We start from the raw sequence: 17,927 nt of genomic DNA, 5'->3' as shown, positions 1-17,927 counted from the left end.
TTTGTCAACAAAGATGGAGCTTGAAAACGCACTCCCAAGCGGATAAATCTGAAATGCTGTTTTTGCGTTGTACTGGACTGTGAAAACAGAAAACGGAAACTTTGTTTGTATGCTGAAAACTATATACACTGTTGCTAAAGATATGTTTCTTTGTACACTCTTCAGATCACAGTCCTGCAAAGATGACAGTAAATTTACTCGCATTTGCTGTCCCAGCAAAACATGAGGGCAGTTGCGTTTTAGACCAAACATATAATGGTGAGTGAGAGCAACCAGGACTCATCAGTTAATGGTGAGATATTTTGATAAACAAAATTGATCCTGCTAGAAGAATAGCATGAGAACTTCATTATGTCTGTTCCGTCTGTATAATCTCAGTGAGTGTTTATGAAGTTTTCGCATGCGCAATAAGATTAATTTGGCATTTTCTGACGTTTCAGTGTGGATGTGAAATATTTTGAAAAACACTTGAAATTGTGGATTAATGTAGATGTAGCAGCAATGTACAGTATGAAAATTGATATTTTTAGATCTGCTAGAGATTGCATGTAACATTGTTATTGAATAATTAAAGTAATATTGTTATAAAAATTGAATGCAAATGAAAATGTACAAATATGCAGAAATGAGCATGCACAGTTAAATATAGAAGGCTAGATATAGGCTAGGTCAGTCAGTATTGAATATTTAATTGTGCATGCTCATTTTTCTCTATTTTCTACAATTAGACAACCTTTGTCATCTAACACTTAAAGATGATAGTTAAAAAGTCTAATATTTTAATAACACTGTTAAACTTTAGCAAATCTCTAAACTAATATACATTTTCTATACAGCACATTTGATGTTGTGATGCATAAGTTTACTTTTAGCATCTATAATGACTGTTTTTTGCCTATAGTATTCTATTTTCAATTTATTTTTGACAAAATATTGAATTTTAATATCTGCCTTGTAACTGCATTGGTAACGGTAGTAGAAAACCAGTCCCTACCGATGATAGCTGAATCCATTGTCATTTGTAGGCATCATATGGCACTAAACTTGAGCCACCAACTGTATTTCCCATCACCCCCCTCCTTCCCCATCAGCCCCAAAACAGTGTCCCATTCAACAGCAAAACCTCTACCAATCATAGCGTGAGCTGTGTATGCCCAACCACCATTCCTTAGGGCTCTGGTTCAAATGGTACAACCTTTCATGAGCAGGAAAAAAAGCAGAGAAGAAGATGAAGCCAGATGCAAAGCATAAACATTCAGACGATGAAATGTCATCGCTAAGTAGCAGGCTGAGTGCTGGCCACTGTTTACAGGTTCTATAAATGCACCAGCATTGACGTCAAACGCTTGCATGAGAGGAATGTTGTTTTCTGGGTAAACTTCAATGTGTGGTGCGGAATTCATCTCACACCGCTTTTTAGAAAGAAGCAGAGAGGGGGTCGCAGGGTGTATTCCAGTAGAAAAAAAAAAAAAAAGATTCCCCCCCTCAAAAAAGACATGAAATATATATCAAGGTGGTGTTATGGTTTCTCAAGTTAGTATTGATTCATTTTCAAATACTAATAGCAGTACTTTCACTGCACCATTACTATTGTGCAAAGCATTTGGTTGGGATGGGGAACAGCTCCTCCAGAACTAGAACCTTTGGAAATTATCATTTAATTATGACCATTTTTCTTAAGATTATTAATATTCAGTCTAAACAGCAGAGAAACAGGTGGCCCACAAAAGGGACCATCCCTGACAAAATGCCACCAACAGTGGTTTCAATTCTCTGGCCTGAACTGCCTCTGGTGGGTACAAAAATTAACTCCCAACATCCCAAATCCTCACAACATGTTTGATTCTTCTTACAAATAAATTTCATTTGGGTGACCGGCAATTAGGAAAGTCAGAGAGGGAACTAGATCTTTGCATTGAATATCAGCCTCTACTCTACAGATCTCCTGAGGGGTTTGGATGGCATGTGTCGAAGAAAGGTTATTCTTTTTCTTATGAAACTATTTCCAGTAAAGGATATTAAAAGATATCAGGAATTTACAGTCATGGGTCATTTGGCAAAAGGCGAGAGAAACAAAATGGATCTGTATCTATGTTTGAGCAGTTTTTTCTCCTAGTATCCATGTTTGAGCTACCATGCTTGCTGCTATTTCTTATTAAGACGAGAAGGGAAATGAAGATGCGCAGAACATACAGCAGCCAAAATTTCTAAACCACAATTTTCTATGAATGTGCACACATCACCACCACTATTAAGCGTCCATCGTCTGTGCCCTGGTAGAGTTTCAGAGGTTGCACAAATATCTTCCACGTCACTCATAATTTTCCAATAAATTCAAGCAAAATCTTCAAAAAACAAAGGAACATACATCATTTTTTTTTTCATTATAAATGTGCCTTTTAGTGGTTTGACAGCTTAAATAAAGCCTATGCTACATAAAAACAAAAAGTATCAATATAAAATTAAATAAATGTTTCCAGTTTGCAGCTGTAATTTATCTTTATTGAATTATTTGAAATCTCATCATCTGTTGACTTTTATTCTTGTTCAATGTGCACCCCCTTAAAGGGATTGTTCACCTAAAAATTTAAATTCTGTCTTCATTTACTCACCCCAACTGGTCATAGGATTATGTGCAAATTATAAAATGATGACAAAATGACCAAATCAAAATTACATTGGATATAAACCGATGTGGCTCTTTTGACTTATAGTAAGTTAATATGCAATCACCCAGGAAACCCTAGCAACAACAAGAAATGAAGTGCAGACTTCTTGTAAAGAATCTGACAAACAACCAGGACACAACCTCAAAGAAGAGGCCTCACCCCTCACCAATTTATGCATATTGTTGTCTTGCATCCAGAAATATCCCTGAGTGCCACGATAAGACTATACTATAGTAAAATGAGACCAGTGAGATATTATTAGCTCATCATGTGTAGGGTACAAACAGAACATCTTGGAGTATATAAATAGTGTAGGCTATACTATGTCCACTCTGCTGCACAATGTCCTCAATCTGAACTGAATGTTCAGTGTCCGCTATGATCTCCTGATACTGAACTACTGGTGAAGAACATTTTAACATTAATTATTTTCCATGTTGAGTATCTTTTTGTTAAATCTAAAATAAGCTTCACCTATCAACACCATGGAAAAAGCATCCAACTTTCCCTTAATGACTATGTAATGCATTTTGTAGTCCACCACAGATTGTAATTTTTTGCATCATCCTGCCATTGTTGTAGAAGGGGGAACTTTTGTAACCTGTGAAAAGAACACCTACACAACATCGATAACTGCAACACGAAGACAAAGCAACAGATAAACAACTGATCATTTGAATCATCCACTGAATCAACTTCTGAATCACTGATTGACTGACTCATGTTTGTTTCATTTAGATCGTCTGTCAACCACGACACCAAGTGCACAGCAGTTTGAGAATAGACCTCAAAGTAGGTGTTGAAAGGTTATAGTGGGTGGAGCTAATGCATTCCCATAGTGCCCTGAACGCTCCAGTTGTCATTCAAGACATGGTGGGGGAGATCACAGGGCTGTAAACAGGCGTGCTGCTTATTATAGCACAGGGCATCACTAGGGAGACAGTTGACTGGCCATGGTTGGAACGATACACCTAAATTTAGAGGAGCTCTTAATTTTGGCGACTATAAGCAAGCACACTTAGAATGCAAATGAAAATTTAAGACTAAGAAGCCCTGAAGTTCACCTTTCTCTTGGGTTAACAAAATCAAAAGTTTCCCTATTTATTTTTAATGCTAATTGCTTGACTTACTTGTGCATTATTCATCCCAAAATAACAAAAAACTTTTCTGAAACAATTTTTCTTGCTGTCTAACATCACCAGTCTCTCTTACTTTTTAGCCACTCCCTCAAACCACAGTTACATTCTTTTGCATTAATGAAAGAATCAGTATGAATGTGTTAAAAAACGACATAATTGTACATACATACATAATATAAAATGAGTTTTCCAGCAAAAACATGTTTTATTTGTGGCTACATTATAACTGTATAATTCCCAGCTTGTTGCAAAAAGACATAACACATTAAAAACATTACTACAAATACAAATTGATCATTCTTTTATGGTGTAGGCAGTGAAAATTTTATCAGTGAAAGTAAAAAAGTAAAAATCTGATTTACTGGCCCAACTGATAAACCAACAGAAAACAAAAAACAATGGATGAAAATAAATGTTTAATAGCCAAGAAATACAATAGATTACCAAAGACCTAAGGGTTGCTACCATTGTACTTTGTGTTTCACATTGACTTTATTACTCAGGGCCTTTTTTCGCATAACATTTTTTGGCAACGTTTTCCGGTGCCAAATGACAGCATGGCCTTGCATGACAATTCCAGTCTGTTTGGCTAAATCCATTAGCTATTTCTGGCATATAACTCAGATGGCACTTGTATACCCAATACGCCATCCATATACGCTATCGTTAATGTAGCATTGTTTTCACGTCCCATTACTTACAAAAAATATTGATATTGCTTCTTTGATATTTAGGAAATTTGTCAGAGATCTTTATATGTGGTTTATCCCAGGGAAATTAATGATATAGGCTAATATCTAAAACATATAAAGAGTGTAGGTGGTGAACCGAGAGGACGGGGGCATGTCAAAGTAACGCCATTGATTTCTATATCAGCACCCCATTCAATGCATTTATGTAATGTTTCGGCTTCAGTGTTGACAGTTTAGATATCTCTGATTTCAAAGATACTGTTCTTTGCCTTTGTTTGAAGTGATTGACACAACACAAACTACTATTATGGTCTACATTTCTGCAACGCAGATTAAACAGACCACAGAACAAAGCCGTTTCAATTGTCTGAATTTCTTTCCAATCAAACCCGTTTCATCTTAGCAGGGGGTTTCTTTATCACAAAGTCAACTGTTTAAAGTTGCATTTAAAAAAAATTCTCTTTATTCTCTAGGACTGTTTTACGGTCACATGTTTTCAGTCAGATAAAAGCTCGGACAGGCAGCCACCAGTCGGTCATCAAATCTGCAATCCATCTAATCCATAATGATTCAGCAGGATGTTGCAAGGCTTTTTCCATTACATAACACAGGTATAATTAATTAAAAACCTCCCCAGGGAGTATCGACTTATAATGATTCGATCCCAGTTCAGCAAGTTTAGAAGATCAGCTCAGCTTATCCGGTAAATTTGTCGTAGCTTGCAAAATCTGCACAGAAATGTTCCAACACTGGTGAGGAAACTCATTTGGCCTCAATCATTAAGTACTTAAAGGTGCACCAACTATTTTTTGACCAATGTCAGAACATTTCTTTGTGAAGTCAGCAAATTTGAAAGTGTCTGCTGGAACAAAACACATCCACACATGTCAGACACCTCCCGGTTGAATATTTTACAGAATGTCTTGCAACTATTCCACTTATAAACAGTGCAAAATGCACACAAGTGCACAGACAGATGTCTAGACGCGTACAATAATTGTGCAAAGTCAAACCCTGACGCTATACGTTGTGTTGCATAATCAGAACACATGCAGTACATGATGTGTTACAGCATATGCAGATGAGTGTCAGGTTCCCGTTTAGGACAATTAGACATGTCAGCACTCTATTCTACACTAATGTTGAAGAGTAAACAACTATGACACATGCTAAAACACCTAGCATGTTTTATTAAAGGAAAATGTTCTGCTCTTTTGACATTTTTTGTCTAGTCCTAGTCAAAAAATCCTAAAGGAATTGTATTGGATTTTACTCATACTTTGGAGCAAAGGCACCCTGGGAATTTTCTTATAGGATTCCAACAAAACACAAAACAAAAACAAAGTATGAATATAAAGGCTCCACTTCCTAACTCTGTACAATAATGAAAAATATTAAATTGTTATTTAAATGGACAAAAATGTATGGGTAGAATTGTCAAAACTAGACTGAACCCTTACAGTAGTACATCTAGTTCAATTGTTGCCCTAAATCAACAGAGAAATGCCTTAATAAATTTCAAACACATACAAAGGGATCCCTTCTACAAATAAAGAGGTGAAAGGATCTAAAATAATGGCGTATCTAGCCTATCTATTTGAACAGGTGACAGATAAACAGGGCCAGTGCGAGGCAAAAGAAGCGCTTGCACACCCACACACTGTTATATAGTCATTCCTCTGTGTTGATTCAAGCGCAGGTGAGAGATGGCCAAACCTCGCAAAGCTCTGACGGGAATGTTGACGTCACTTCTGACAAGGACGAGAGACAAGTTTGCTCTGCCAATATAAGGCTAAGAGCCTCTCGAACTCTGGGGAGCAAAATTATATTATTTCAAAATCTGACAACATAAAAAAAAAACTGCTTGAAGTTCAAATTCACAGTGGTCATTTGCAACTGTCACAACACATTTGCATCTAACACCGGGTTAAATACTTTCAGGAGCATTCGAAACCACATGTTGACCATATTAATTTAACTTAACCTAATATCCTCAACAGATTAACCAGCCGAAGAGAATGCAATGAGTAGCAATAAGAGTGACATTGGTCATGGTACTGTGTAAAGGAAAAGAAGCCACCTTTGTTTCAGGTTTACACCATGACCCTCGTGGTTTTACCCACACATAGCTTGACCCAGACAAAACAAAGTCAAGGTGTAGCCACAGCATGACTGTTGTGCTATCAAAGAAACATCAACACCTTTGACTTCAATGCATCTTCGAATGAGAGCAAAGCAAGTTCAAAGCAACATTTCTACCTGCCACCCCAAACCAATACACTTCTCTTCAAGCATGCTTGCATTTGTGTATCTGCTTTTCTCTAGCCCGTTATCTCTCTCTCTAACTCACCAGTGCTAGGCATGCTGGTGCTTCTGGATTGAGGAAGCAGCTCCACAGGTCGCTCTCTGCTGGACGTGCTGTCTGAAGAAAAGCAGGATTCGGTCTCATAGATCGTCTGCAACATCGCGCACAGTCCCGGTACGGTTGGCTTCAAAAGCATGCCAGTCTCAAAATACCGCCACACAATAAATGCAAAAATAAAGCAAAATCAACATGAAAAAGGAGATGGCAACCCACTCTCCATCGAAAAAAGTGAAAAATGCAAACACATTTGAAGGAAGAGGGGAAAAAGGCAGTGCGTCCTTTTTTATCAAAATGTACATGCATGCAAAGAATCATCAATCGTTTTGCCCGTTAGCTCCATGGTTTAATAAAAAATAAATAAAATAAAAAATGCAAGCAGAACCAGTCTCTGTGGGAGGAAATGCCGTAGACAAATCCTTAAATTGTCCACTCAGAACCATCAGCTGTACGACACACAAACGAGTCTATTCATAAACCACATCACCTTCTCGTCTAAACTGCTAATTCACGCCGACAAGTCCGAGTGTGGCTTGTATCCAAGTCCCCCCTGTCTGAGCGTGCCTGTATCCTGCAATCATCTGAAGTTAAGCATGTGGTATCGGCAGACTCCAAAAGAGAGACTTCCCCATGACGAAATGCGACAGAGCTTGAAAAGACGAGATGAAAGCGACCGAAACAGGAGAGACGATCACAAAATAGATCACTGGGGGATTTTTTGCCTGCCGGTCTCTCTGTTCCTTCCTTCCCCTCGCCTCTCTGTACAGCCAGCCAGTCCTCGCTACAGCACAGTACAACTCGCTCTCCTGATGAATGGGCTTAAAGTGAACCATCCGACGTTGTTCTGTTTAGTGTGACTGTGTTGCTTTTATGTATTTGTTTAAAGCCGAATCTCTGCAGCTTCACCCGCTGTGCGTGGCGAACGGGAGAGCAGAGGTGTAGAGACGTGGAGTTTACAAACAGACTGGAGCTGCTTCAGGCTGCTGGAAATAGCTGCCGAGCGACAGGGGAGGGGCGGGACCGTGCTATAAATAGAGTCGGGAGCTGAGAGCTTGCTTGGAGAAAGAGAGAGAAAGAGAGAGGAGGGGCGAAAGAGAGAGACGGAAGATGGAAGAGAGGGGATGGTTGATTGTTTATCACATAAATAAAGGAGCCAAAAACAATAATAGGAACCAAAAAAGGAGCCAATCTGAAACAAGACCGTGACAGGACTGGAGGAGTGAGACCAAACAGAGTTTAACTTGATAATACAAGCTAACACGAGGGCAAACGAGATACAAAGCAACACGGGCGCTGCTAAATTTGTGCCAATGCACGCTATAATGATTGGAACTAATTCACGCATTTGAAACACAAGCATTTAAATCTAAGCTTTTCATTCTGAGAACTGCTTGCTGTTTACACAGGAATTTGCGTCAGCACTATTGACACAGAGAACACAAGGGTCACCGTTTCACAAGCGCATGTGGGTCAAAAGACTAGGGTGGCCAATACAGCATTACCAAATCTGCGAGGGCACTATATTTATCATTCAAATCAACAACAGCAACTTACAAAGGCGCACATAAATGGTAAATTAGCCATTTATTAAAACAAGAGAATAATTAGAAAAATTTGTGTTTAAACTGTATTGAAAAAAAACTGTAATATGTGACCCCTGTGCCGTTGAAATGCACATTTTCCAATAGATAATGGTCTACATGAGCATTACAATGTTTAAAGAGACCAGAATGATGTCTGGAGGTGAATTTAAATCAGCAATGAACTAAATCTTTTTGACGTTAGGTTTGAGGACAGCAAAATGCATCTATTGTGAAATGCGCCATAGATTTCATGTCCTCCTGAATGATATATGACAAGGTTATCGGGCATCTGCCCTCTGCATCAGTTTAGAGACCCACTGCGTAATGTTCATTGCATTTATTATACAAGACAGACAGACCTGTTGCACAAGCACAAAGCTCCAGAAAAGATGTGTCAAGACTAAAAAAGAAAGATAAAACGAATCTGAGACCACACTGTTTCACAGCTTTCTTACAATGACGGCTAAATTTGATTCATGCAAGGAAAGTTGGTCGCAGACCAATATTAAAGGGTAAGATTTATCCAGAGCGCCTAAATTAGACCTCTGACGTGCTTTTCATAGAGCAGTCTGTCACCATGACCACTAGTGTGTTGGAGAGTTAAAATGGATTTGGCTCAAGAGCAGGCTACAATCAAAGAGAAGCTTTGTCAAGCACTTGTTTGAAAAAAGGACATGTTTAAAAACAAGATGGAACAGAAGTGCACATACCCAGCGTCGACTATCCTTGCCTGGCCATAGGGCGGGATCTGAGAGGACAAATACAGGCTGCGCACATGTGTGTGTGTTTACGCTGGCGAAATCAAAGAAGTCAACTTTCAATGTTTTGGCACCCATTGCAGGGCCAACACATAATTTGATCTGAGGCTGTAAATAGAAGCAAGTTTTCAACAGCATGCAGCATGATCAGTGTGTACGTATGCAATGCATGCTTGCATCTTGCAAATCGCTTAGACTTTGCACTTGTTGCTTGTTGTTTAGGCATGCCTAAACTGCTATCTGTCCCACAGCTGCACGCATGTTGAAGATTTTACGTGGTCCTTTTAACTTCAGTCTCGTCTGTTTGCTTTAGTTTCCAGCCGCCCCTGTTATTTATAGGTGGATGTACCTTTTAGGCTTACTGACGTTAGTTGGGTTTATATTTAGCCATGGGAAGGTGGGGGGTAGCACACCACTTGTTTTTAAGCCCCTTTTTTCACGAGTGATGAACTCATGTTGGTAATGTCAAGGACTTTGGCAGCAGACTTTGTTTGACAGCTAGTCTCTCGCCTTTAGCCAGACCTGACCCAATTAAGGCCAACCCAAAGCGAGCCGTAACCTTTTGCCACCGGGTTCTGAAGGAATCTTGGACGCTGGAGAAGAATGGTAAATAAATGTGGCCGTTCCTCACTGTGGCTGCGGACAGATGGGCTAAATATGCGTTGAAGCTTTGGGAGCATGTGAACTCTCTCTCCCACCCTAAATAACATGGACTATATTAACTCACACTTACGAGCCCACAAAAATAGTCTCGGTTTGGATGGGATTAATTAAAACAAAGCCAAGAAAAACACAGCGGTTTCTCACACAGATAACCAACTCTCTTACTGGGGACTCTCCTGTGACCGCTGCCATGTTAGGAAAATTTATTTTAAGTATGCTTAAATTTTTAAATCTTTTTTTTTTTTTTGCTTTCAAATGTTAACCATTGAACCATTTTTTGACAAAAAAAACTGCAGTGAGCTCTTTAAAGGTTCTCTTGCTGATAACAAATGTATAAATGACTCCCTTTACAAATTTGGGAAGATGGTTGGCACATGTTGCGTTTTCAAATGCACGACCCGAACTCACAGCATCAGCCAACTGGCGAGTATTTTTTACAGTATACTCGCCAACATCGATTTCTACTCACATACGGCACTTGGCGGGTGTTCATTTTGGACCCTGGCTGAGATGTTAAGGGAGTCCCACACAGTCACTAGATGGCACTGCTAGCTTGTGCTGTGGAATCAGAAGCTACAGTCTCCATGCATGAAATGAAAATATTTTAAATGTGTTACAAAATGCAGCTTTTTTTTTCCCATTGGATTCACATTCTTGAATTCATGTGGGACACACTTTTCTTAGGTCGGAAAATACGGATATCTGTATAAATACAGACAAAAATCACATCCCTGATGTAGAGACCAAAATATCATATAGGCTTGGTTTTGGGCAAGTGAGCAACCATCTAACAATAGCATAGGCTATAGCGATGTGCTCATCACTCAGATCACCTCAGCAACAACCCATAACACCCTAAAAAAAAATGTTTGTGCTCTCGTGCACAAAAATGCTCCCGTGGCGTCTGTCGTTGCAATGCAACAAATGAACATAGGCACGCCTGGAAAAACGAGCGCGCGCCTACATTTGAAATAACGGATTTGCACGCGCAAAAAATGCGATATGTGAACGGCCCCTAATGGCAACCTGACATTAGCCTAACCTCGTCAGTTGAGCAGGTAGTCGGGGGAGGAGTAATGTCAGCCGTTTTTACTTTGTTACAGTCAGAGAGTGAAAAACATCTGATGAAAATAAAACATTGTTAGAAGAACTGTAATGGTATTATTAAGTACTCATATCGGTACTTGGTATTGGCAAGAACCCAAATGTACTTGTACTTGGTCTGAAAAAAAGTGGTATCGGTGCATCCCTAGAAAGGTAACATGTCGCTGCACCTGAATCCGACCCAGTCGCTCAAAGAACTCGGCTTGTGCTGTGATCCGTTTCACTGCAAGTCAATCCAACACAGAACAGAAGAGTCCATGGCCTTTTTATACCGCCTGAACAACAACAACCAACCATGAGCAATTTGTTACCTGTCTTTATTATGAGCAAAGAGAATTTCTCAGGTGTGCAAAATCTATTTTGAAAGTGCTGTCAAGTCCAAAAACAAACCCAATAAAAGAAATTAAACGGAATCACCTGGAAGGAATGAGAAATTAGCTCCAGTTGGCAAAACTGTTTCTTAAATGTCCTCGTTTGAGCGACTGCCAGACATTCCTGTGAGGGAAAGGCAAAGAGAATTAGCTTTCAGTTCTGCTCTGCAATGGGGTCTAAAGGACACTCACACACACACACACACACACACACCCCTTCTAAAAAATCCTTCTGAGCAAACGCGGTCAAACATATCAATAAACTGCCCATGAAAGCTTGATATGAAGCCCGTATACATTTACAGCGAGAAAAACAACCTTTTTTAGAATCATCATTTGATGACTCATATTCAAGGCATAGACTGATGCACTTACACCCAAAGTGAGGATTCACACACATACACACACACACACACAGCACAGGGGACGCATACAGATTCTTTCTCCTCAAATAGAACGCTGCGATGACTCATTCTCTGCACAGCCCCAACTGCAATGCTCCTCCCTGCCAGAGAACACGCACACGTTCACATATACATACACACTTGTGTGTATTTATTCCACCGATTCAAATATTAACACATGCAGAAAATGACAAGATCCTCTGTGTTGGAGGAAGGCCTCCTGCGGTATTCCAGAGAAATCAATGTTCCAAACAGGCTGACTCATTTAAAGCGGTGCTTACTGACCCGTGTCTCGCTCACTTTTCAGATAACAAACCGGTCCAATTATAATGGGAGTTGAGCTGCAACTGCAAACAGAGGTTAAAAAAAAAATATGCATGAAGAACAGCGCATGCACATACAATGCACACAATGTTTATAAAGTGTGCAATTTCTACTGGAAAATGCCATTTTTAGAGCTTTTGGTTAAATGTGATGTGTTGCTAAAACGGATGTAAGAGCATTATTACGCAAATGCTTTCACCACTCTTTATCAGAAATGATATTTTTCACAAAATAAAGCAGATTATAACAATTCGAGTCTGACCAGATCTGCATATTACACACTTAAAGGGGTACTTCATCTCTTGCAAAATGGGCTTTCAATAAAACTTGGCTGCCTATACAGTAGAAAGGAGAATTTTTTTGAAAACGGTGCTACCTGACCAGAGAAAAAAAGGCTGTTGTCTTTTCTATTGCCAAAAAGTTAAACACTCATAATGCACCGTGTATGTTGCCGTTCAAGGCCACTCCCACCAGTCTGCTATTGATACACTTGATCAGAGTCAAATACCGCCTTGTTTTAGTCAGAAATACTTCTTAGCAAACTTTTAGTCATAATGGTGTCAACTTGTATTGTTCCCGGGTGCAAGAATTCAAAGAGCAAACGTTTAGTGGGACCGAGTTACTTTGCCAGGTACCAGTGAAGGATCCAGCGCGTTGTAGGCAGTAGCTAAAGGATGCAAAGAATGGTAAATATGGGGAGAACATTGCAATGGTAGTTAAAGGAGAACTCCGGTCAATTTTAACATTGAGCTCATTTTTTTGTACATTTGGAGTGCTGTCAATACAGAGAACAACGACAAAAATCGGTGTTGCCTACACCGAGTTATTCTATTTTTAAAATTTGCACCCTATTGACTTCAATGGGGCAAGTAGTAAGCCTGCTTTTAGCCTCTTAACATCCTTGATGTGTCATTACAAGTGCACAGAAAATGTGAGTGATTCCTTCCGAGTGAACACGAGTGAATCTGACTGCAGTAGATGTTAGAGATATTAATAAAAATGAAGTTAATTCAGCCAGCGCTCATACCTCTGTTTACATCCTGTTTTCGGTGGAAGGCCATAGTAATCGATTGTCGAGTTCACGCGCGTGATCATAGGCACTAAACCTATGCGCGTGAACTCGACAATCGATTACTATGGCCTTCCACCGAAAACAGGATGTAAACAGAGGTATGAGCGCTGGCTGAATTAACTTCATTTTTATTAATATCTCTAACATCTACTGCAGTCAGATTCACCCGTGTTCACTCGGAAGGAATCACTCACATTTTCTGTGCACTTGTAATGACACATCAAGGATGTTAAGAGGCTAAAAAGCAGGCTTACTACTTGCCCCATTGAAGTCAATAGGGTGCAAATTTTAAAAATAGAATAACTCGGTGTAGGCAACACCGATTTTTGTCGTTGTTCTCTGTATTGACAGCACTCCAAATGTACAAAAAAATTAGCTCAATGTTAAAATTGACCGGAGTTCTCCTTTAACATTTCAAACTGGATGACAACGAACACAGTTTTTTAGGCCAAATGGACGGGAAATAACTGTCAGTTCCGCCCGAAGAAAAATGCTGTCGCGTACAGGTAAGAAAGCTGTTGCCATAGTGTTACATTTTTACCATAATGCTGTTTAATGAGTAGACAAAGTACAATATAATTTTCAGTGACCTACCCTTACAATAACTGTTTTGTTAATAACCATCTGCCGATCCGACTGTCTGTGGGTGGGGACAAAAAAAAGCTGAAGAAAATTCTGAAGTTTTCACGAAAGCCCCGGAGCTGTTAAAAGTTTCAAACTTTTTCTGACGAATAAACGTGAATTTCTCGATCCAGGTAACACGGAAAATGAGTAAACATTGTTAATTTACATATACTACCGACATTGTAACAATACAAAGCCGGTTAAAAATCAGCCAAGATACAGTTTAAACATTAAAAAAAAAATCAGTAAAAAAAAACAATATTGGTTTATGGCTATAAATTTTGTTTTATGTATGTGAATGCACAAATTTTAGGATGTTTATACACAAATACTAGATTTTACATATAATTTTCCACATGATGCACTCTTTTAACAGATATAACAGCGATTACTTATACTGTTTAATAAGAAATCTCTCATTATTATGGATTATACACAATCAGAATAACATCAAAACACGCTATTTTGCTATTAGGCCAAATACGACCAAACCAAAACCACATGTGTTCGTCCCAAATAGTCATGGTACGGAAGTCACGGTTCGGCGCATGCAGTCAGACAACGAATACAGTCACTCACAGGTGAACCACACTACAATCCAGAAGGGGGTGTGCGTGGTAATGCAACGCTGTTTGCTAACCGCTACAACAGGAAAAAGCGCAGAAGAACAACAGACGATTTAAGCATCCCTTTGTGTTTACGCATCCCTATGTGTTATTGGTGATAACTTCATTAAAAACACCATTAAAGACACCATTAGATATCACAAATGACTGATTTAATTCAGCAAGACATAATCTAGACATGGACATGCTGTACCAAATGACCACCAAAAGAGTATGAGCACAAAGTGGCAGTGTACAACGTTTGACACTTGTGTCCCTGAACTTGACTGGTGCGAAGCATGGAGCCCATTATGGTGAAGGGCTTCAGCAGATGAAATGGCCTTTTATAGGGGGAACAGAACTGTTCGACATGTCCCCAAGAGAACAAAAGGCCTAACTGCATGGTTGAATGAATTGACACTTGTTTCTCCTTGATGGGCTTGGATGTGCTGGATCACATGGAGCTCCAGGCTCACTAGACATAATCACAGACAAGCAAAGCAAGGTCCTTTGATACTCTACAAACATCAAAAGCATCTAGAGATGATTAACATGAAGCTAGCTGATTATTTCAGCTTGGAGAGCTTGGCTAATCTTCTATGACAGACAGCTCTACAAATAAAAGCAATATGCCAAAAGATGTGGAACAACATTACAGTGATTTAACTGTAATTTAAGGGGTATTTTAGGTACGTAAGTTATTACAACAATAATATGATACAAGTAGGGATGCGATGCGGATGCAATGCTATAACATTTCTGGAACTGATAATCCGATAATTATTTTAATGTTATGGCTGAAAGTAAAATTCTATGCTTGCATAAAAAAAATAAAAAATAAAAAAAAAATCTAACAACTATAATCAATCATAAATCACTTAAATATAAAACCTGTAAGTAATTTAGACATCACAACATTATAATGTACAGTATGAGAAATGGATTAAACTAATTAATTTCGGACGATAAGAATACACGGTACAGATATATTGCTCATCCCTACATACAAGACAGAGATGTCCAAAAAATACCTGTATTTATTCAAAAATAAATCACAGCTATTTCACAACTTTTTCATTTTTTTTATCAAAAATATGTTTCCTGGTCATTAGCCTAACTGAATTAGCCAAACCACCTTGGTCTTATTTTTTTTATTTTTTCACACTCTACACTTCAGATTACAACTTTGTCATATTCACCATACCAAGGCAACAATATAATTGTAAGGTGTTCAGTTTTGGTTTGGTTGGTTTGGTTGTGTTCCTGTTTGCCTGTGTCTCTATGGTTTTTGATTTCTGGTTACATTAATTATCCCTGTGTATTTAAACCCTCTGTTCACTCAGTTTCTTTGTCCGGTATAGTCTATGTAATTGTGGTTATGTTTGAATGATTTTTGTTCCTGTTATCTCCTGCATGTTCCTGGTTTGATTTATAATTAAAGACTTTATAAGTGATATTCCTTCGTTGTGCGCTCATTATAGCCACTCAACCCATGACAACATACTTTTCATGGCAATACTTCTAACTGTTGTTCTATTAAGCAGTGAATCTGCCTGTAGAGTCAATCAATAACAGGGGCACAAAAAGTTGTACTGTAACTGATGATAGTAGCGCCAGTGTGAGCTCTCAAAATCCAAACTCAAACATTCGGTCCTTTATCCCACTGTTGTTGTTCACAGTTGTTTTCAAATTCAATGGGACCTCAAAGAGAGAAGATGGTAAAACTCCTCAATGTGATGAAAAAGAAAGGACAAGACTTGAAACCTGCTAGCTGAATAGCTATCATGACAAATCAGCTAATCACATCAATACAGAAACACAAAACCTTGCACACACACAAAAAACACTCCATCTGCAGTTAAATATTAAGAGCACCTTCCCTCAGCTGGTTTCATTGGAGCCGAACGCTCAATAAAATGTCAATCACATTGGCATACACACAGAAACCATACACAAAAGAACCAATGAGTTTGCATCACAGTGAGCAAACAAGCCAATCAGCAAAGAGCCCTCTGGGCAGTGTTGATGTGGAGTGGGGCGAAGCGTAGAAGGTTGCCACGGCATCCAGTGACATTCAAAGACGTCATGAGGGGGACAGAGGGTTAATAGAGGTTGTTACCGGTTCTAATTATAAACGGCAGAGAGTCAGAGAGAGCCAGGCGAGGAGAGGCTGGGGAGGAGAGAGTGGGGGCGGGCACAGGGCCGAAGGTATGAATTAAAGGCGCATTAAGAGGGAAAAGAAAGGGGCGAGAAGGAGAAGAAAGCTGCAGGGTACGGCAACAGATAAAGAACGATGGACAAAATCCACAGGTTTTGTTTGCCTGAGCAACAAATCTGGCTAAGCTTCACCCGAGACGAGACAATTACACGCAATTACGCACACAATCATAACAACGGGTTACTCGCCCACTGACAGACAAAAAATGTTCTTCGAAACGTGATCTGTAATTGCTACAGCTATGAGTCAGGTTGCATTACCACTACTACTACAACTACTACTACAACAAATACCTTTGAATAAAACTAAGTTAATCATTAGTTTCCAAATAGATTAACAGATTCAATTTCTGCTTTGTCACCAATTACAGTGCAGATTTTAAAACATCACCACCACATTTTATGAACCAGGGATATTCACAGTTTTAGTTTAAAGGGGTCATCGGATGCCCATTTTCCACAAGTTGGTATGATTCTTTACGGTCTTCATGTTCGTTTCTCAATGGTTGTGTAAAACAACACCGTTTTTACCTCGTCAAAAACAGCTCTGTTCACAGCGACCTGTTTCGGTGCATGTCTCTTTAAATGATAATGAGCAACAGCTGCTCACCCCACCCCTCTTGTGGATGTCAACACAAGACACGTAAAGTGCTGCCTTGGCTGACAGTATACAAATGGCAGAAATATGCTAATACGGGACAGTCCGTCAGCGGTCGTGGGGGGAGCCTGAGCAATATGACGTCATATTGCTCAGAAAATCCAAACGGCTTGATTATTGAAAGTGTTTAGGCTTTTTGAGAATAAAAAATAAAGGAGAGAATGGATTTTTTTCATTGTATGGTGGTTGTGTCCACACACTGGAAAGACACATTTATATGCAAAAGTTAATTTTGCATAATGCTTAAAAGAGTTTCACACAACTGACACAGTAGTGATTATAACTAATATCTATCTGATGCAAAATGTCAAAAAAACATAATACTGACAGACAATTTGCTAATAAAGTGGCAGTTCTATAAGGTGTTCAGAAGAATGAAATCATCACGTCCGGGGAAATTGGTGCAAAATGGAAACGGAAATGGAAGTCATAGCCACTATACAGTGCTGGTCAGAATTATTTGCCTCCTTGGTAAAAATGATCAAAGATGGCTGTAAAAAAAATAAATCTGCATTGTTTATCCTTTTGATATTTTGTTAAAACAAAAATGGAAAGATAAAACAAAACAAAAAAAGAGCTTTTCGGCAGCAAACACTTAAGATGAGTTTGGTTCATACAGGGATAAAAAAGTACCCCATGTGTAAAATGAAATACTCTCCTGTATCTTTAATGCTGTGGGCCT

General features: G+C 39.0%; 1 protein-coding gene across 6 annotated transcripts in view; it reads right to left on the bottom strand.

Annotated features, from left to right (window-relative positions):
* hdac5 (histone deacetylase 5) overlaps positions 1–17,927 on the bottom strand; it is a 73,884-nt gene that overhangs the window by 38,745 nt on the left and 17,212 nt on the right. For 4 of the 6 annotated variants that reach the window (XM_081378780.1, XM_081378782.1, XM_081378781.1 and 1 more), the window contains exon 1: positions 6,851–7,141. The exons of 1 other annotated variant lie outside the window; for it this stretch is intronic. In XM_081378780.1, coding sequence (XP_081234906.1) covers positions 6,851–7,001 — 151 coding nt within the window. In that variant the 5' untranslated portion in view covers positions 7,002–7,141. Of the gene's footprint in view, positions 1–6,850; positions 7,142–7,349; positions 7,492–17,927 lie in introns of those variants that run through there. One more of the 6 variants, XM_081378785.1, reaches the window with a different exon arrangement.

Source organism: Scardinius erythrophthalmus, assembly GCF_964197995.2.
Source record: "Scardinius erythrophthalmus genome assembly, chromosome: 1".
NCBI lineage: Eukaryota > Metazoa > Chordata > Actinopteri > Cypriniformes > Leuciscidae > Scardinius > Scardinius erythrophthalmus.
The sequence above is the reverse complement of the archived record's forward strand: the minus strand, read 5'-3'. Positions and strand labels throughout refer to the sequence as shown.